Source organism: Emiliania huxleyi (genome assembly GCF_000372725.1).
Source record: "Emiliania huxleyi CCMP1516 unplaced genomic scaffold EMIHUscaffold_75, whole genome shotgun sequence".
Lineage (NCBI taxonomy): Eukaryota > Haptophyta > Isochrysidales > Noelaerhabdaceae > Emiliania > Emiliania huxleyi.
The window spans coordinates 161,643-177,396 of record NW_005196379.1 but is presented as its reverse complement, the minus strand read 5'-3'; the positions used below and the strand labels follow the sequence as shown (position 1 = coordinate 177,396).

General features: G+C 67.4%; 7 protein-coding genes across 7 annotated transcripts in view; 3 read left to right on the top strand and 4 right to left on the bottom strand.

The window, feature by feature from the left end:
- Window positions 1-2: 2 nt before the first annotated feature.
- On the bottom strand, window positions 3-964 carry EMIHUDRAFT_438383 (hypothetical protein). The gene is made up of 2 exons (XM_005760519.1): window positions 279-964; window positions 3-114 (listed from the first exon to the last, which is right to left on the bottom strand). Exons 1-2 carry the CDS (start codon window positions 861-863, stop codon window positions 40-42), a joined length of 660 nt encoding a protein of 219 aa, XP_005760576.1. The 5' UTR covers window positions 864-964; the 3' UTR covers window positions 3-39.
- Window positions 965-1,147: 183 nt separating this feature from the next.
- EMIHUDRAFT_358971 (hypothetical protein) lies at window positions 1,148-1,896 on the top strand (the record flags this gene model as incomplete). Its single annotated transcript, XM_005760518.1, has 1 exon — window positions 1,148-1,896. A coding segment is annotated over exon 1 (434 nt), but the record flags the coding sequence as incomplete, so codon positions are not given.
- Window positions 1,897-2,156: 260 nt separating this feature from the next.
- Window positions 2,157-2,417, top strand: EMIHUDRAFT_47965 (hypothetical protein; the record flags this gene model as incomplete). The annotated part of the gene is made up of 1 exon (XM_005760517.1): window positions 2,157-2,417. A coding segment is annotated over one exon (261 nt), but the record flags the coding sequence as incomplete, so codon positions are not given.
- A 2,641-nt stretch (window positions 2,418-5,058) lies between these two features.
- On the bottom strand, window positions 5,059-6,381 carry EMIHUDRAFT_217700 (hypothetical protein; the record flags this gene model as incomplete). Its single annotated transcript, XM_005760516.1, has 4 exons — window positions 5,059-5,391; window positions 6,009-6,071; window positions 6,216-6,278; window positions 6,355-6,381. The coding sequence occupies 4 exons, from the start codon at window positions 6,379-6,381 to the stop codon at window positions 5,059-5,061; spliced, it is 486 nt and encodes a 161-aa protein (XP_005760573.1).
- A 2,226-nt stretch (window positions 6,382-8,607) lies between these two features.
- On the bottom strand, window positions 8,608-9,491 carry EMIHUDRAFT_438373 (hypothetical protein). Its single transcript, XM_005760515.1, has 2 exons — window positions 9,260-9,491; window positions 8,608-9,188 (listed from the first exon to the last, which is right to left on the bottom strand). Exons 1-2 carry the CDS (start codon window positions 9,444-9,446, stop codon window positions 8,773-8,775), a joined length of 603 nt encoding a protein of 200 aa, XP_005760572.1. The 5' UTR covers window positions 9,447-9,491; the 3' UTR covers window positions 8,608-8,772.
- A 1,847-nt stretch (window positions 9,492-11,338) lies between these two features.
- EMIHUDRAFT_48840 (chaperone protein DnaJ) lies at window positions 11,339-11,524 on the bottom strand (the record flags this gene model as incomplete). Its single annotated transcript, XM_005760514.1, has 1 exon — window positions 11,339-11,524. A coding segment is annotated over one exon (186 nt), but the record flags the coding sequence as incomplete, so codon positions are not given.
- A 2,870-nt stretch (window positions 11,525-14,394) lies between these two features.
- The window catches only part of EMIHUDRAFT_453168 (hypothetical protein), a gene marked incomplete at both ends in the record, with an annotated part of 2,566 nt that continues 1,206 nt past the window's right edge, over window positions 14,395-15,754 (top strand). Inside the window, 3 exons of the mRNA XM_005760513.1 lie at window positions 14,395-15,078; window positions 15,173-15,212; window positions 15,294-15,450. Of these exons, the coding sequence (XP_005760570.1) occupies window positions 14,395-15,078; window positions 15,173-15,212; window positions 15,294-15,450 (881 nt within the window). The remainder of the gene's footprint in view (window positions 15,079-15,172; window positions 15,213-15,293; window positions 15,451-15,754) is intronic.

Genomic DNA, 15,754 nt, shown 5'->3' with positions numbered 1-15,754 from the left:
GAGCAGGGGGGGTCGGAGGGGTGCGAGAGGGGGCGTGGGTCAGGGGCGCACCGGCCGGCTCCGGGAGCGGCCGTCACGTCGAGGAGGGGGGCTGTCGGCGGCTCGAGCGGCGAGGCGTGCCACTCTGCTTCGCCGCCGACAGCCCCTCTTCCGAGCCGGCGCGTGGCGACGAGCCGCGGCCAGTGTCGCTGGTTCCTTTGGCGGCGCAGCGTTTATCCCCCCCACCCGCGCCCGCCCGCCCGACCGCCCGCCCGCCCTCAGGCCTTGCCCCTTCGCAGGCGCGGGAGCGCTCGCCGGCGAGCACCTCCTACCTCTCCTCGCCCGGCTGCTCCCTTGCCCCGTCGCCCGCCGCGCCCTCGCCCGGCCTCAAGAGCTTGGCGGCCTTTGTCCGCCAGCTCAAGGCGTGGGACGAGGCGTGCGCCGACGGCCGCTCGTCGTGCTGGTTCGAGACGGAGGGCGACCTCCCGCGGCTGGCCGGGGAGGCGCTGCTGGCCGAGGCGGCCGCGACGGGCGCGAGGCGGATCGCCTTTGACGCCGTCGCGGCGCGTCTCGAGGCGACCGCGGCGCCGCCGCCGCCTCTCGGCACCGCTTTGGCCGCGTGGCCCACGGGATGGGGCATCGAGGAGGGCAACTTCTGCGGGCTGGCGCACTGGGCTGTGGAGGTGTGGCACGCGGCCGGGTCGGTCGACGCGAGCCGGTGGCAGGTCGAGGCTGACGGAGGGCGCCTCTTCTTTGTGCGGGTCGCGGAAAAGGCCGCATAATCGCGCTCTCCGCCGAGGCCCGCCTCGGCGACGGCGCTCGCCGCGCAGCAGCAGGCCAGCAGCAGTAGCAGCAGCAGCAGCAGCACGTGATTCTTGACACATGATTACACTACACAGTCCTCCCTTCGGTTGTCGTTTCGACCCTGTTTTTTCTTCTATCGCAGCGCACTCGCATCTGTGAGCCTAGCGCAGCGCGAACTCGCCGTCTGAGCCTAGCGCAGCGCGAACTCGCTCTGAGCCTAGCGCAGCGCCTCGGAAAACACCATTTTGGCTCGCCAACAAGCCCTCCGCGCCCCCACACCGTTAGGATAATACATTTTTTCTTTCTTTCTTTTTGCTAAATCAAAAAAATAAAGTGAACAACGCGTGACGCAACTCGGCTATCAAGAAGATTGCCTCGGGTATGGCAGCGGCAGCGCTCATTATTTTCAGCAGCGCCCTCTCGGGCCCTCGGGCCACTGGCCGCCCGCGAATGCTGGCCGTCCAACTGCAGCGCCAGACCATGGCTGACGTTGAAGAGTGCATCGTCTCTTCCGAGAGTGAGGCGGAGGCGGACGCTTGCTTCGCTTCGGACGCCATCCCCAAGATCCCCGTCAGCCGCGGGCCGGCCCCGCCGCTGAGCGAGATGGATTCTCGGGCCGCCCTGATGGGGCCCGCAGCTTCGCTCGGAGAGTGCATCGTTGATGCAGAGAACGCCGGTGAGATCGAGTCCTGCAAGTCTGACTACGAGGCACTCGTCGCGGGGCCATCTGCCGCGCCGCAGGCGGGCTTCCTGACGCCCGCCGCCGTCGTGCTTCTTTTGGCCACCGGCTTCGCCATCAAAGAGTACCTGCTCGGCGGCATCTAGTGGAGCAACGTTGCCCGAGCACCCTCCGGCGTCCTCACAGCGCCGGGCCGGAAGGAGGCGGCGGCGCGAGGCGCTGCCTACGGGCGGCGCGGGAGCCGAATTCATGTACGTAAAGCATAGTGGCGCTCTCTCGTGCGCGCATCAGTGGTTGTGCGCGCAGGGGTTGGCACGGAAGGCAACCGGCGCACGCTGTGCGCGGTGTCATTCTGCGGACCGTGGCTTTCTGCTGTTTTGATTGTTGTTGGCAAAGCCTGTTGTGTGTGTGTAGTATACCTGTCTCTTACTGGGGGTGCCCGTGCCGCCTAGACCCTAGTTCCGCGGATGGGCGGCCTCCTCCGACCTCCAACCTCCAACCACCTCCCTTCACTCATCACAGTGTACGGATCACGTGTAGTCCCCACTGCCACAGACGCTGTCGTGGGATCGCTCATGTCGCTGCGTTTTCTTCTTTCGCCTGGGTACCGCAAGTGGATTTCGCGTGAGACGGGGTTGTGCTTTGTCTGAGCGGCGCCCCGGGCCGGGGCGAAATCAGTGCGAGCCCACTCATGGTCTACGCTATCGCCGATCTGCACGGCGACTATGATCAGGCAATCGCTGCGCTTCGCCTCTGCGGGCTCATCGCGGCCGATGGGTCGTGGGCAGGCGGCAACGCGACTCTGGTACAGACGGGCGACCTGGTCGACCGCGGTCCTGACTCGCTGAAGGTGCTCGAGCTCTTCAGAACCCTGCGACGGCAGGCTGCGCAGGCGGGCGGGCGCGTCGTCACATTGCTCGGCAATCACGAGGCGCTCAACCTGGAAGGTGACTTCCGCTACGTGAACGAGGCCGAGCTGCAAAGCACCGGTCGCGAGACTTGGTCGGAGATGTTTGATCCCGAGGCGGGTGCGATCGGGGCCGAGCTCCGAGGTCACGAGGCGGCGGTTGTGGCGGGCGAGGGCGCCTGCCGCACTCTGTTTGTCCATGCGGGCCTGCGGCTCCACCACCTTCTCGACCACCTGAGGCAGTCTGGCACGGCGCGGCCGCCCGCGAGCCTGGTACAGTGGTGGGCAAGCGGCGCCCCTCCAACGCCCTCGCTGCAAGTGTAGGCTTCGACTGCCGCCGCAGCGCTCGACGCTCTCAATGAGCGGATGAGGCTCGCCCTCGGGCAGGCGGGCCTCTCTCCCAGCTGCCTCTCTCCCAGCTGCCTCTCTCCCAGCTGCCTCTCTCCCAGCTGCCTCTCTCCCAGCTGCCTCTCTCCCAGCTGCCTCTCTCCCAGCTGCCTCTCTCCCAGCTGCCTCTCTCCCAGCTGCCCCTCTCTCCCAGCTGCCTCTCTCCCAGCTGCCTCTCTCCCAGCTGCCTCTCTCCCAGCTGCCTCTCTCCCAGCTGCCTCTCTCCCAGCTGCCTCTCTCCCAGCTGCCTCTCTCCCAGCTGCCTCTCTCCCAGCTGCCTCTCTCCCAGCTGCCTCTCTCCCAGCTGCCTCTCTCCCAGCTGCCTCTCTCCCAGCTGCCTCTCTCCCAGCTGCCTCTCTCCCAGCTGCCTCTCTCCCAGCTGCCTCTCTCCCAGCTGCCTCTCTCCCAGCTGCCTCTCTCCCAGCTGCCCCTCTCTCCCAGCTGCCTCTCTCCCAGCTGCCTCTCTCCCAGCTGCCTCTCTCCCAGTTGCCTCTCTCCCAGCTGCCTCTCTCCCAGCTGCCTCTCTCCCAGCTGCCTCTCTCCCAGCTGCCTCTCTCCCAGCTGCCCCTCTCTCCCCAGCTTCCCCTCTCTCCCAAGCTACCCGCCCCGCCTTCGAGCCACCTCGAGCAGCCTCACTCAGGCGAGGAGTCGGCCCTATGCCGACTTGACGGGCGACGACGGGCCGCTGTGGCGATCGAAGCCGCGGCACCGCACCCCACCTCCCGCCCGTGCCCACCCAACAACCGCGCGTCGCAGGTACCGCGGGTTCAGCAAGGGAGCAGAGGCGGAGGTGTGCAGCCCGCTGCGCGCGACGCTGCAGGCCGTCGGCGCGTGGCGCATGGTCGTCGGCCACACTATCGTGCCGGACCACTCCCAGCCGCTGCCTCGCTGCGGTGACTCGTGCCCCACTGCCCGCTCGGGCGGGGTGCAGCGCCGCAGAGCCGCCCCCCTCTTCCCCCTCAGGCGGCATGCTGCACATGCTCGACGTGGGCATGAGCAGGGCGTACTACGGCAGCCTCGCGGCGTGGCGCTGCCAGCAACTCGGCGGCGGGTGGGCGGCGGCGTTGCCTCTCTCCCCGCCTGCCGCCTACCTCTCCCCGCAGGCTGCCGTCGCGCCGCTGCAGGTCGTCTACGTGCCGGAGGGGAGCCCACTCCTTGCGGCAGAGGAGGCGCTTGTCGGAGGCTCGCTCGAGGCGCTGCCGCTGCCGCTTTCCGCCACGGCAGAGCTGGCTGCCGCCCGCAGGCGGAGGAGCGGCGACCGCGCGCTGCAGGCGATCCAGGCGGCGGGGATCGGCGAGCTGTGCAGCCCCGCCGCCGGCTGCCTCGGGCTGAGCGTCGAGGGCGGGCCCTCCGCCCGCGGCGGCGGCTTGCGCGGCTTGAGGTCGGCGCCCGACGTGTTTGAGTGGAGGGCCGCGGCGTCGGCCGCGCGGGTGCGAGGGGTGCGGCCGGAGCGATCCGGCGCCGGCGTCGCTTCGGGGCAGATGGCACAGTCGCCCAACCAGAGCGTTCTCGCTTGGGCTGTCGGGGTGTTGTTGCTGATTGCGTGCACCACATTTTGTCGGAGGCGAGGCGCGAAGCGGCAGCTCGAGGCCCTGAAGCGCGACCCGTCGTGTGCGAGCATTGTTGAGCTCGAGACTGGCAAGCTTTGCTGAAGCGTGAAAAGGTGAGTCGTTTGATCGGAATAAGCGTAAAATAGGTAATAGCCTGGGGCAGGACAGTACTCGAAATTCGTAGCTCCAGCTTGTGCGTTGTGGAGTTATCGGATATCGCGGCTCAAACTTGTATGCTGTGTAACCCCTCAAAATCTTATATCACACGTTAAAAAAATCTCTCCCGGTTGTGCAATATCGAGGTTCGCGCGGACTCTCTGGAGAGAGCGGATAGCGGTGCGCGAGTTGCCGAGTCCTCTATTCTCTCTCCAGGTCTCTTTCTCTCGCCTCAACTCTGCACCGACCTCTCTCGGCTCTCCAACTCGAACTCCATCGTGGTGCGCCCGGGTTCTCGCCGCCGTCGCGCGGGCGGAGTTCCGTCTCGTTCCGTCTCTCCGGACTCCGTCCGCCTCCGTGCACGTGCGTACCGGGGTCCGGGGGGACGCCTCGGATCCTCGTCAGTTTTGATGAGTTTACGTGTGAGTAGACGCAAACATGTGAATGATGAAACATCTCATGACTCATCTCGCGCAGGCTGGCTTTCATCGAGACGGAACTCACATGTGGACACGGTCGCAGCGAGGCCAACACGCGATGATTACCTCGAAGCGATGATCAAGATGATGACTACGGAGCCTCAAAAGCAGGCCGACCTACCACCCTGCTCGCGTGCCATCGCCACACGCGATGGCACTGCCGTCGTCGCCGCCGCTGAGGGCGTTTAGGGCGAGGACGGCGGGCATGGACAGGTTGACGCTCAGGCCGTTGCTGCCGCTCGCGCTAGAGTGGTAGAGGCTAGCGAGGGCGGCGTCCACGCCGCTGCTCATCAGCGAGGAGCCGTCCGAGCCGTCTGTGGCGCTGCCCGCGTCGCCGCCGCTGCCTGCCAGCGCGTCGGCGAGGAGGGAGTGCTCGTTCTGAAGGGCCTCCATCAACTGCTCGCGCATCTTGGCAACCTCCTTCTGCTGCCGAGACTCGGCAGTCGCCGCCTTGACCGCCGCCTGGACCTGCGGGCGTGTAGAGCACGTGTAGCAGACGTGTGCATGGCAAGTGCGACGGGCGGGCGGTGGGGTGGTGGGGCGGCGGGCGATGGGGCGGCGGCCGCGCCTCCGCGAGCTGTGTCTAGGAAGTGTCTAGGAAGTGTCTAGGAAGTGTCTAGGAAGTGTCTAGGAAGTGTCTAGGAAGTGTCTAGGAAGTGTCTAGGAAGTGTCTAGGAAGTGTCTAGGAAGTGTCTAGGAAGTGTCTAGGAAGTGTCTAGGAGGTGTCTAGGAAGTCGCCTCCGCGAGCTGTGTCCTGCTCTTGTCGAGCGTGTCGGCGACGGTCTGGTTGGCGGCGCGCAGCTGCTGCTCCGCGGCAGACTCGTCGCCCGGCCGGCCGTGCTCGAGGAGGCGGTGCATCCGCAGAGAGGAGGGCGTCGCAAAGTGCTTCTCGCAGCCGTCGATGTCGCACGCGAACGAGTCTGGCTTGTCGTGCAGCCGCAGGTGGTACTCGAGGTGCTTATTGACCTTGAAGGCCTTGCGGCAGCCGGGACTACAGGCGGGCGCGAGGCGGCTGGGGAGGGGCAGAGAAGGCAGAGGCGCTTGCCGCAGCCGCGCCGAGGGCAGACGAAGGGGCGCTCGTTCGAGTGGGTGTTCATGTGCCGCTGCAGCAGCGTCCGGTCGACGAAGCGCTTGTCGCACCTCGGGGGAGCGGCGGGCACGGGCTCGGGGGCGGGGGCGGCGCGAGGCGCGCGCGAGCCTCCTCGGGGGGCGGGAGGCAGGCGGGAGGCAGGCGGGAGGGGTGGGGTGCGTGGTCACCCCTCGACCGTGCAGACCCACGGCTTGTCGCCCGTGTGGATGCGGTAGTGGCGCCCGAGGCCCCACTTGGAGCCAAACGCCTGCCCCGCCCGGTGGCGCAGCCGTCAAGCTGAGGGGAGGGGCGGCGGGGTGGGGGGCATGGAGGAGCGAGCGGACCTTCCCGCAGTTTGGCCACGTACACATGTGCTGCCGCGCTTTCTCGTCGTCGCCACCGCGCCCGCGCCGCCCGCCGCCGCCGCCGCCGCCGCGGCCTCGTCCCCGGCCTGGGCGCCTGTGGCAGCGGCGAGACGGCTCGGTGAGAAGAGCGGTCCATGTGCGCAGCTGCGGCGGGGAGGGCGGGCGAGGGGAGGAGGGGAGGAGAGGAGGAGGGGGGGAGGGGAGGCGGGGAGGCGGGGAGGGACACGTGCGGCGCATCTAGGAGAGGCTCTCCTCTGCGAGGAGTCGGCGCTGCCGCTCGCCGCCGCGCCGCTGCTCGACCCCGCGCCGCCGCTCGCTGGAGCTGGAGCCATCGCTTCCGGAGCTGGAGCCATCGGTGCGTCTGCCACGACTCCGTAGCATCCGTCGACAGCTATCGGCTGCACCTCCACAGCCATCGGCTCCAGCTGCTGCAGCTCCGGCTGAGGTGGCTGAGGTAGCTGCGGCTGCTGCAGCTGCGGCTCCGGTTCTGGTAGTCGCGCCTGCTGCAGCTGCGGAGCTGCAGAGGTCTGTGTCGCCAGCGCCGACCCCGCCGAGCTCTCACCCGCTTCGTCGGGCGCCGTGGCAGCGCCGGCGAGGGGGCTGCCAGTCGCGGCTGCTACGGGGCTGCCCGCGCAGCTGGCCCCTGCCGCAGAGATGGAGGGGGCGTCGTCGTCGTCGCCGCCGCCGCCGACATCGCCACTCGCACCGCTCGCATCGCCGCTGGTGTCGCCAGTGCCACCGCCGCTGCTGCTACTGCCTCCGAGGCCTCCCATGTCGAAGGAGGGTTCAGACGACGACACGACCGAGACGGGTACGATCATAGGCGATGCACCAACTCCGCCGCTCAGCTGCTGTGCCGCAGCCTGGGCGACGAGCGACGCGTGCACCGAGTCCATGGACGAATTGCGGCTCAGGGCTGCGGTTGCGCATGCTCCGCGCGGCGTCTCCTGGCCGGGCAGGTCGGAGAGGAACTCGTACACCTCCTGGATTGTGATGTCGGCGGATGACGAGGCTCCCTGGGGGGCGGTCATCATCGGTGGCTCCCGACTTCGTCGAGAGCGGGTGGCCGGCGAGCAGCAGGCACGAGCGGGGCGTGCACTCCAAGCCGCTTCGCGTCGTGCCGCTGGGTTCCGGCTCCTACCCACGGCGAGCGCCAAAACAAGCTCTGTTTCGTCTCCTTTTGGGCGGCCGAGCTGAACGACGACAACTGGGGCTGGAAGGTGGTCAACGGCAGCTGCGACGGCCGGCACTTCAAGCTAGGCAAGGGCGGGTCCAAGCGCTGTGAAGACCTCAGCATGGCGGTGCAAATGTCGAGCGCAACCTTCTCCGGTCGAAACTGGAGCGTCGCTGTGCGCGCGCTTCCGACGAAAGCGATTGAGGGCCCCTCACACCGGCTCGACTTTAGCTTCAACCTGAAGGGCGACTATGCGGCACGTAACCTCCCTCACGGCATCTTTGGGCAGTCCTTCTCTTCTGCCAAGCCGCTGAATGGCAAGCGAGACTGGTACCCAAGGTCAGGCCGCTTCACCACGAGCGCGATGGCAGAGGGTGCGATAGAAGGCAACGCAGCGATGTACGAGGTCAGCTCCATCTACGCCACTGACTTTTCCTTTTCGCGATTCAACGCGCATCCAGAGAAGGAGGAGTTCTTGCGACCAGAACTGATCAGCGACCGCACGGCCGCAGCCTCCGACGCGAACCCGCCGTCTCCCCCAGCCCACATCTCGCCCCCTTCCTCCACGCCGCCACGCCACCGGGAACTGCTCCCAGCCCCTGCAGCACGCGATCCCGGAGGAGTCCACGGGTCTGCGCCTCAGTCGTACACCTACGCGGGGGCACACGCGTTGGCACTTGCCGCAAAGTCGGAGGCCGGGGCCTCGCACACGCACTCTTACGCGGATCGCCTCGAGGCGCTGGAGAAGCGCTTGGGACTGGATCCTCCTGTGGACCGTCCTAGCACCCCAGTGCAGCGCTTGCGGGCCCTGGAGGCATTTGCCGACATCACACCATCCTTGCCGGCCCTCGAACTACGGCTACATGCGCTCGAGGGGTGGGCCGCCACAGCTGGCATTTGAGGAGAGCGTGGCTTAGAGCGCGGTGGCTCGAAGACGTTGCGCATTCAGCATTTTGTGTTTGAGGAGTGCCCCCGGGGACGAAAAAAAACTGCAACGGTTCTCGGTTGCATCTTGCTGGCATCTTGCAAGCACACACACGCTGCGCACGCTGGGTGAAGAGCTCCTGATTCTGTTTGAATAAAAAGAGCACGCGCAATACTAGGATCTAGAGGGCTAAGGAGTGCGTCGTCTGGACACGCGCCACACTACCGTACAAACTGTAATCTGCGGTGTTCGTAATCGGAAGAGTTGCAGCACGCTGGGATGTAGAGGGCAGCAGAACTCATGGCGCCACCGCCTCGAGCTCAACACCGGCGCCATTGCTCGCTCTCAGGGGCTTGCGCTCGACGTCTTCGCCCCTGAGGCGCCGATGGCGGGAGGTTGCGGAGCACTGCAGCACCCAGACCAGCAGGAGGTCGAAGGTGAGCACGAGGACGAGGCACGCGAGGAGCGTGAGGAGGGCGGCGACGTGGTCTGCGAGCAGCGCCTCGAACTGGTCCTTCCGCACGACGAGCGTGGTCGCCTCGATGCGCTCCCAGTGCTCCTCCATCCACGCGTCGATCCGCGCCTCGCCCAGCGACGACAGCGCCGCCGCGGCGCCGATCAGGGAGAGGAGGAGGAGGAGGAGGACGGAGGCGTAGGCGCGGAGGAGAGGTGGCGACTCGTGCTTCGAGCCGAAGACGCCGAGGAGAGAGACGCCTGCAGCCGCACGGGCGGCGGGGTGAGAGGGCGTTGCGGCATCGGGGCGGCGGAGAGAGGGGGCGCGCGACCGAAGGTGGCAGCGCCGAGGGCGACGAGGGCCCAGTCAAAGTACACGGTGGCGACGTCCGTGGCGAAGATGAGGACGACGCCGAGGGCGACCAGGGCGGCGCCGAGCAGGCCGGTGCCCAAGGCGATGACGAGGACGGCGTGGCGAGCGACGGCGCGCAAGCCGACCAGCCTGCACACGCTCACCATGCCGCAGCCGAGCAAGAGGGAGGAGGTGGTCGTGAGGGCGGCGGCCGCCTCGACGTGGCGGTAAGGGTCGGGCAGGTCGACGAGCCGGTGCGCGTCGTTGAGCCGGACGAGGCACGTCCAGTACCGCGAGACGATCGCATCCGCCTGGGGCGAGGGGGTGGGGCGGGGTGTGTGTGTGTGTGTGTGGGGTGGGTGGGGGGGGGGGGCGTCGTGCGCTTGAGCGAGCCGCGGTCCGCTGGTCCGGGCGGAGGGCGGGAGAGGGGCGGGAGAGGTCTGGAGAGGTCTGGAGAGGGCAGGAGAGGGGCGGGAGAGGGGGGGGGGAAGGGAGGGGAGAGGGCGGGAGGGCGGGAGAAGGCGGCAAGGCAGGGGGGTGGAGGCCTGCTCTCGCAGGGCGAAGGCGATGGCCGACACGAAGATGAGGAGGACGAGGGTGGGCAGGCCGCACACGAGGTAGATGCCTGGAGATGGAGGGGGGGCTTCCAGCGACGGGGGGAACGGAGGCGGGGAGCAGGGGGCGGGTGTGCGCGAGGGCGGGGCGAACACCTCCGATCACGCCGCGGCACTGCCCGGGCGGCGAGCAGGAGAGGGCGAGCCCGCACGCCGAGAGGAGCAGCACCACTCCGCTCGCAAAGAGAATGCCTACGGCGAGGTGCAGGACCGAGGCTCGGACTCGTGCTGGCGCCGCGCCGGCGCGCGAGCAGAAGGGGCCTCGGACTCCGTCTCGCACCGCGACGGCCCCCGGGTCGGGCGCCGCGGCAGGCGGGTCCGGAGCGGCTTGAGGAGCGGCTTGAGGAGCGGCAAGCGCGCCGAGCCCGCGCCGGGCGGTGCCGGGGGGCACAGCGGGCTGGGGCGTGTCCAGGGCGGGCGGCTGGGCGGGCGGCGGCGGGGCGGAGGGCGGCGGCGGCGAGTGGGGGTCTGGGGGCGGGAGCAGAGGCTGCGGCGGGCGGGGCAGAGGCGACGGCAGAGGCGGGTGCGGGCGCGGAGGTGGCGGCAGCGGAGGCGGCGGCGGCGGCGGCGGCAGCGGTAGCTGATTGAGGACCCACTGCAGCTCCGGTGTGATCCTTGTCCGCGATGTTCGGTGCGAGAGCTGCGGGTGCGGGGGAGGCAGGGTGGCGTTGTCGAGCAGCGCGGCGCAGTCGATGCCAGGCAGTGCGAGGAGCTGCTTCGGCTTGAGGTCGAACGAGGCGAGCGGCAGGCCGATGGCGGAGGCGGCGAGCAGCAGGCCGAGCGCGGACGACGCGAAGAGGCAGCCTCTCGCGCCTTGGCCGGCGCTCCGCACGCCTCCTGCGCCCTCCTCGCCCTCCTCGCCCTCCTCGCCCTCCTCGCCCTCCTCGCCACCCTCGGACCGAAGCCGGCGGGCGCGCGCCTCGGCGGCCCGCTCTCGCGCGTCCGCCATTGCGGGGTGCATCTCGGCGAGGTCCGCCGGGCAGCTGTCTGCAAGCTGGCACCTACCCGACAAGGGCCAGCCAGGGGGTTGGCAGCGGTCTCGCGGGCCGGAGCTGCCTCGCAGTGGCGTCGCGTCACCCCAGCAGCGATCCGGGCGTGTCTGGGTCCCAGGAGTGAGGCACGATCCACTTCTTGACGAAGCCTCCCGACGCCTCGATCACCAGGGCCGGCACCGGCAGCAGCCGCTGACCCTCCAGCACGCCCTGCACGTCTCGGAGGTGCGCCGCCTCTCCAATCCGGACGAGGGCGTCCCCGCGCCGCACGCCGGCCAGCGCAGCGGGAGTGCTGGGCTGAGGCGTGCTGTCGACGTACGCGAACGGGCGCGCCGACCGCGGCGCCGGACCCAGCCAATCAGGCGGCAGCTGCCGCGCTGCAGCCTTGCTCGCCTCAGCAGAAGGGGCGGCGGCGGCGGCGCTGGGGACAGATAATGGTATCGCCGCAAGCTGCTCGTCGTGCAGCCGCCGCTGCTCGGGGTCCATGAGTATCGCGTGCGCGCGTTGCATCGTGGCGTAGGTCTCACGCGCGACGGCGTCGCCTGGGTTCTTGTCGGGATGCCAGATCAGCCGCTGGGCAGCAAACGCCCGCTGGATTTCGTCGGCGCTGGAGCGCCTGGTGAGCTTGAAGCTGTCGAAGCCTTGGATGCAGCTGAGCGTTCTGTAGGCGTCGGCGGGGTCGGAGGCTGTCATTCTGGCGCCGCAGTACACAGTCTCAGCCCACTGGGTTCCGGCTCCTACCCAGATAGGGGGTCTGCACTTGGACCCTATGCAATAGGTAGGTAGGTCCGGTTTTGACCGCCCCAGAGGGCCCCGCAATAGGTAGGTAGGTGGCGGTGGTGGTGGTGGTGGGGGGGGGGGGGGTAAAAAACCGCTTCGCTTGCGCGGGAGAGGCGCGTTTAGCCGCGAACGGGGATGCCAGGCGAGTCGCCTGCGGCTGGGACGCCAGCCGAGACGGGTGCGGCGGCGGCGCCCGCGGTGGCGGCGCCCGGGACGGCACCGCGGTACAAGCCGGCGCGCGGCGGGCGCTGGGAGCCTATTCACAGAGGGCTCACGGGTATTTTTTCGCTTCGCTGCGCGGCCTGGGAATAGGTAGGTAGGTGAGGCACGGAGCCTGGCGATTGGCGCCCGCAATAGGTAGGTAGGTAGGGCGTTTTGGTGCGAGTCATGGTAAACAGACCCCCTATCTGGGTAGGAGCCGGAACCCTGTGGCCGTGCTCGGCGCTTGGAATCCTCTCCGTATGACGTCTTGTAAAAGAAAGAATTTTCCCTAGGCGTCTCGCGGCTGCGTATTCTCGTATTCTTGTATTATAATAAGGTATTGCGTAGGGGCGGTGCGTATTCTCGTATCACTAGTTAGTGTCGTGACTCGTGTCCACTAGCTCCGAGTAGCGGAGGGGGTGCGGTCTGCTGCTATGTGGTGACTGTCCCTAGTCTCGGAGGGGGGCTTGAAGGTAAGAATATTTTATTTTTTTTGCTGCTAGGGGGGGCCAAGGAAGCGCGAGGGAAAAATTCCGCCGCTGAGGGAAACCCGGAGCGCTGCCGTACGCCCTCGGAGACCCATGTTATGGCCCTGCGAACGCGCACCCCCCACAGGGCTAGGGCTCTCTTGCCCGTAACCCGATCCCGATCATCCGGCCCGCTGGGTGCGCTTCTCAGCTCCCCGGCCCTGGATGTGAGGCTAATAACTGCACTCCAAGTGCTCCAAGTGCTCCGTACGCACAGGAGGAAGCGACAGGAGGGAGAACGACGAGAGTGGGAAGACCGCGAGGTGGCATGAAGGTTGCAGCGAGAATCGGCGAGGGCCGCGAAGGGAGATAGAAAGAGGCCAGGAGCATTCGCCAGGTCGTGTGAAGAGCAGCGATTGCCGTAGCGTGTCGTCATCATCTGTCTAGCGTCCACCCATACCGCGTTGGTGTCCAGTCCGTGCCTGGCTGTTCTTCACCTTTCTACCTACCTACCTAGTGGGTGAGTGGTCCCGGGCCCTGCGGCGAACTAAGTCGACGCAAGTTAGTCTGTGTACTGTGAGCTGTACGAGGCCTAGTGGTGCGCCGAGGCAGGTCAAGTGCTCCCGGGAGTCGTGGTCGGAGGCCGGGACACTACGCGCACTAACTTAGTGTGCGAAAGTGAGTGCCTCCAGCCTTAGTGCGTGGAGGTGAGTGCCTCGGGCCGGCCGAGAGCTGGGAGTGGTCCGCTCGCAGTGCTCTTAGAGGCGAGCCCGGCTACTACGCGCACTAACTTAGTGTGCGTAAGTGAGTGGGCCGCCAGCGAGCGGGCTAGTGGCAAGTGGGTGAGTGCCTCCCGCCACCCCGCCCCCACTAAGTTAGTGCGCGTAGTGGGTGGGCCGCCTTCTAGTGGTCGGCAAGAGGCCGTGGCCAGTGCCCCGGCCCTGCGCGCTGCGGCGCCCCCCCTAGTGAGTGAGTGCTCACCGACCCTCCCCGCACTAAGTCGGCATCATCATCGCTGTTGTGTCCAAGACCTGGCGAAGGCCCTGACGAGAGGCAGACGCCCAAGCGCCAAGGGTTACCACCACTCCTTAAAATCCCTGTGTGGTGGCGGCGTGCCGTCCTCCCATCCCTCCGTTGATGTTGGCCTGCTTTCTTTCTTTCTTCCCTTGGCGTGGGGGGATTGTAAGAAACCAGACAACCCAAGGGAGGCATGCGAGGACGGCGACCCCGCCTCCCCATTGGGATTTTTACCAAACGGGGGTTGCAGTCGCGTTATCGTCCGCCCCACCCTTGGGCGTCTGCCTCTTCCTATCTCTCTTCGCAGTCCCTCGCCGATTCTCGCTGCAACCTTCATGCCACCTCGCGGTCTTCCCACTCTCGTCGTTCTTTCTCTTGTCGCTTCTTCCTCTGTCGCGTCGCTCTCCTCTGCCTCGTCCTGCGACGACGCCGCTGCCTGCCGATCCCTTGCCCTCGCCTCTCGGTGCAACTCTGCCCTCCTCGCAGCATATCCTGGCCCCTCGAGGTTATCGAGCTCTCCTCGCGCAAGGACGACTCTTCTGACTCCCACTGCGACCATTTGCCGCCAAGTCATATCGTTGCTCAGGTCCACTCTCTCTTCGGACACTTTGTGCCTTCACGGAAGATGCTGGCGCTGGGATCCCCTTCGGGTGCATCGTGACAGCTGACGGCGGGATTTCCACTGGTTCTTCCTCCTCAGAGAGTCGTCTTCCCCAGCTTCCTCCCGTTCGGCTCTACGTTCAGCGCGTTCGGCGTGGCTCACCCTCCATGCCGTGAACAGGCGCTTTATCCACCCTATGCTCTTCTCTCGTTCCTCTGCCCGTGCCTTGGTCTTGCTTGTCGTTGTTTCGCACCCATGTCTGTATGGCAATCGAGGCTGCCTTCCCCACTACCTGTAGTTCACTCGTCACCTCTCCTGCGAGCTCCCCTCTCTTTCTTTCGGGTATGGAGTCCCTTGTCGTGCCAGTGTGCTGCCCCATGCGGAATCGACCATCAAGTGCGTGAGCGAGAGCAAGAATTCTTGCCAGCATTGCCCGGGTCGCACGATGACCAAGCGCTCGCGCGAGACCTTGGTCGCGCAGGACGCCGCCGCCGCTTCCTCGGACGCTTCGGACGTCGCCGCCGCCGCCACCACCCACACCGACGCCGCCGCCGCCGCCGCCGCCGCCGGCTCTGCCGCCGCGCCGGCGGCCAGCTCAAGCTCGCAGGGAGGCCTCGTAGAGCTGTCGTCCACCGTGCAGCTCCCGCAGCAGGGTACGGCGCCGGCAGTCTCGATGCCGTGGGTTGGCTTTGGCACTTACAAGCTCTCGAACGCGCGCGCCGCCGTCCGGACCGCGCTGCGGCTCGGCTACCGCGCGCTCGACTCGGCCTACATCTACGGCGGAGAGAAGACGGAGCCGGAGACGGGTGCGGCCCTCGCCGCCGCGCTGGAGGCGGGCGAGGTCACTCGCGAGGAGGTCTTTGTGACGACCAAGCACTGGCGCAAGTTCCACGGCTACGAGCCCTCGCTCGCCTGCCTCAAGACGAGCCTCCGCCGGCTGCAGCTTGCGCAGGTGGACCTCTGGCTGATGCACTGGCCGGGCCCCGCGTGGAGGACGATGAACCGGCGGAAGGACGAGATCGCGGCGCACGGCCCCTTCCACTACGCCGCCGCCGGCCACGAGGAGGATGCGCTTCCCGCGCTGCGCGCCGAGACGTGGCGTGCGATGGAGGACGCCCTTGAGCAAGGCGCGCCACACGCACCCCCGCACCCTCCGCGCACCAGGGTCGCGAGGTCGCTCCGCACCCTCCCCGTACTGACCGCTGCTACCTGCCGCGCAAGGCCTCACGCGCGCCATCGGCGTGTCCAACTTCAGCGTGCGGTGCGCCCCTCCTTCGCAGCAGCAGCGGCAGGACCTGAGGTCGCTGCCGCCGCCCACCCTCCTCCTGCCGCGCCACCGCAGGCACCTGCAGGCGCTCAAGCAGACAGCGCGCGTCTGGCCGCCCGCCGTCAACCAGGCGGAGGGGCCCGCCCTCCGGGACTCCGCCCCAGGACCCCTCCTCCCCTCCTCAAACATCAGCGAGTGGAGCCAAGAGCTGGAGGATTCAGCTATCGTTGCGGTGGGTACAACTCGTCGAGGTTCTCGAGGTGGATATCCTTTAGGATGTGTGGCAGTCAGTTTGGCTGAGTGTCCTGTCTTGTGGTTCTGTGTGTCGCTCCTGTGTGACCGTCATCGCCCGTCTAGCGTCCACCCATACCGCGTTGGTGTCCCAGACGTTGGACGAACTGTGTTTCGACTTCCCATCAATCAATCAATCTTTTGGCCGCGTTGGGCAGCGAGGAAACCCGTAGTGCGTGGGGACTTCTTGTACGAGCCTGGAAGCTGTTCTTCACCGGTGCGCCTACCTTGAGCACTTGACTCTT

Excerpts from the sequence above, each read along its gene's own strand:
- EMIHUDRAFT_438383 (XM_005760519.1), bottom strand. The coding sequence starts at position 863 with ATGTGTCAAGAATCACGTGCTGCTGCTGCTGCTGCTACTGCTGCTGGC. Across the intron at positions 115-278 it reads GCCGGCGAGCGCTCCCGCGC|CTCGCCGCTCGAGCCGCCGA; the intron begins CTGCGAAGGGGC and ends AGAGTGGCACGC.
- EMIHUDRAFT_438373 (XM_005760515.1), bottom strand. The coding sequence starts at position 9,446 with ATGGTGAGCGTGTGCAGGCTGGTCGGCTTGCGCGCCGTCGCTCGCCAC. Across the intron at positions 9,189-9,259 it reads CCTCGGCGCTGCCACCTTCG|GCGTCTCTCTCCTCGGCGTC; the intron begins GTCGCGCGCCCC and ends GTGCGGCTGCAG.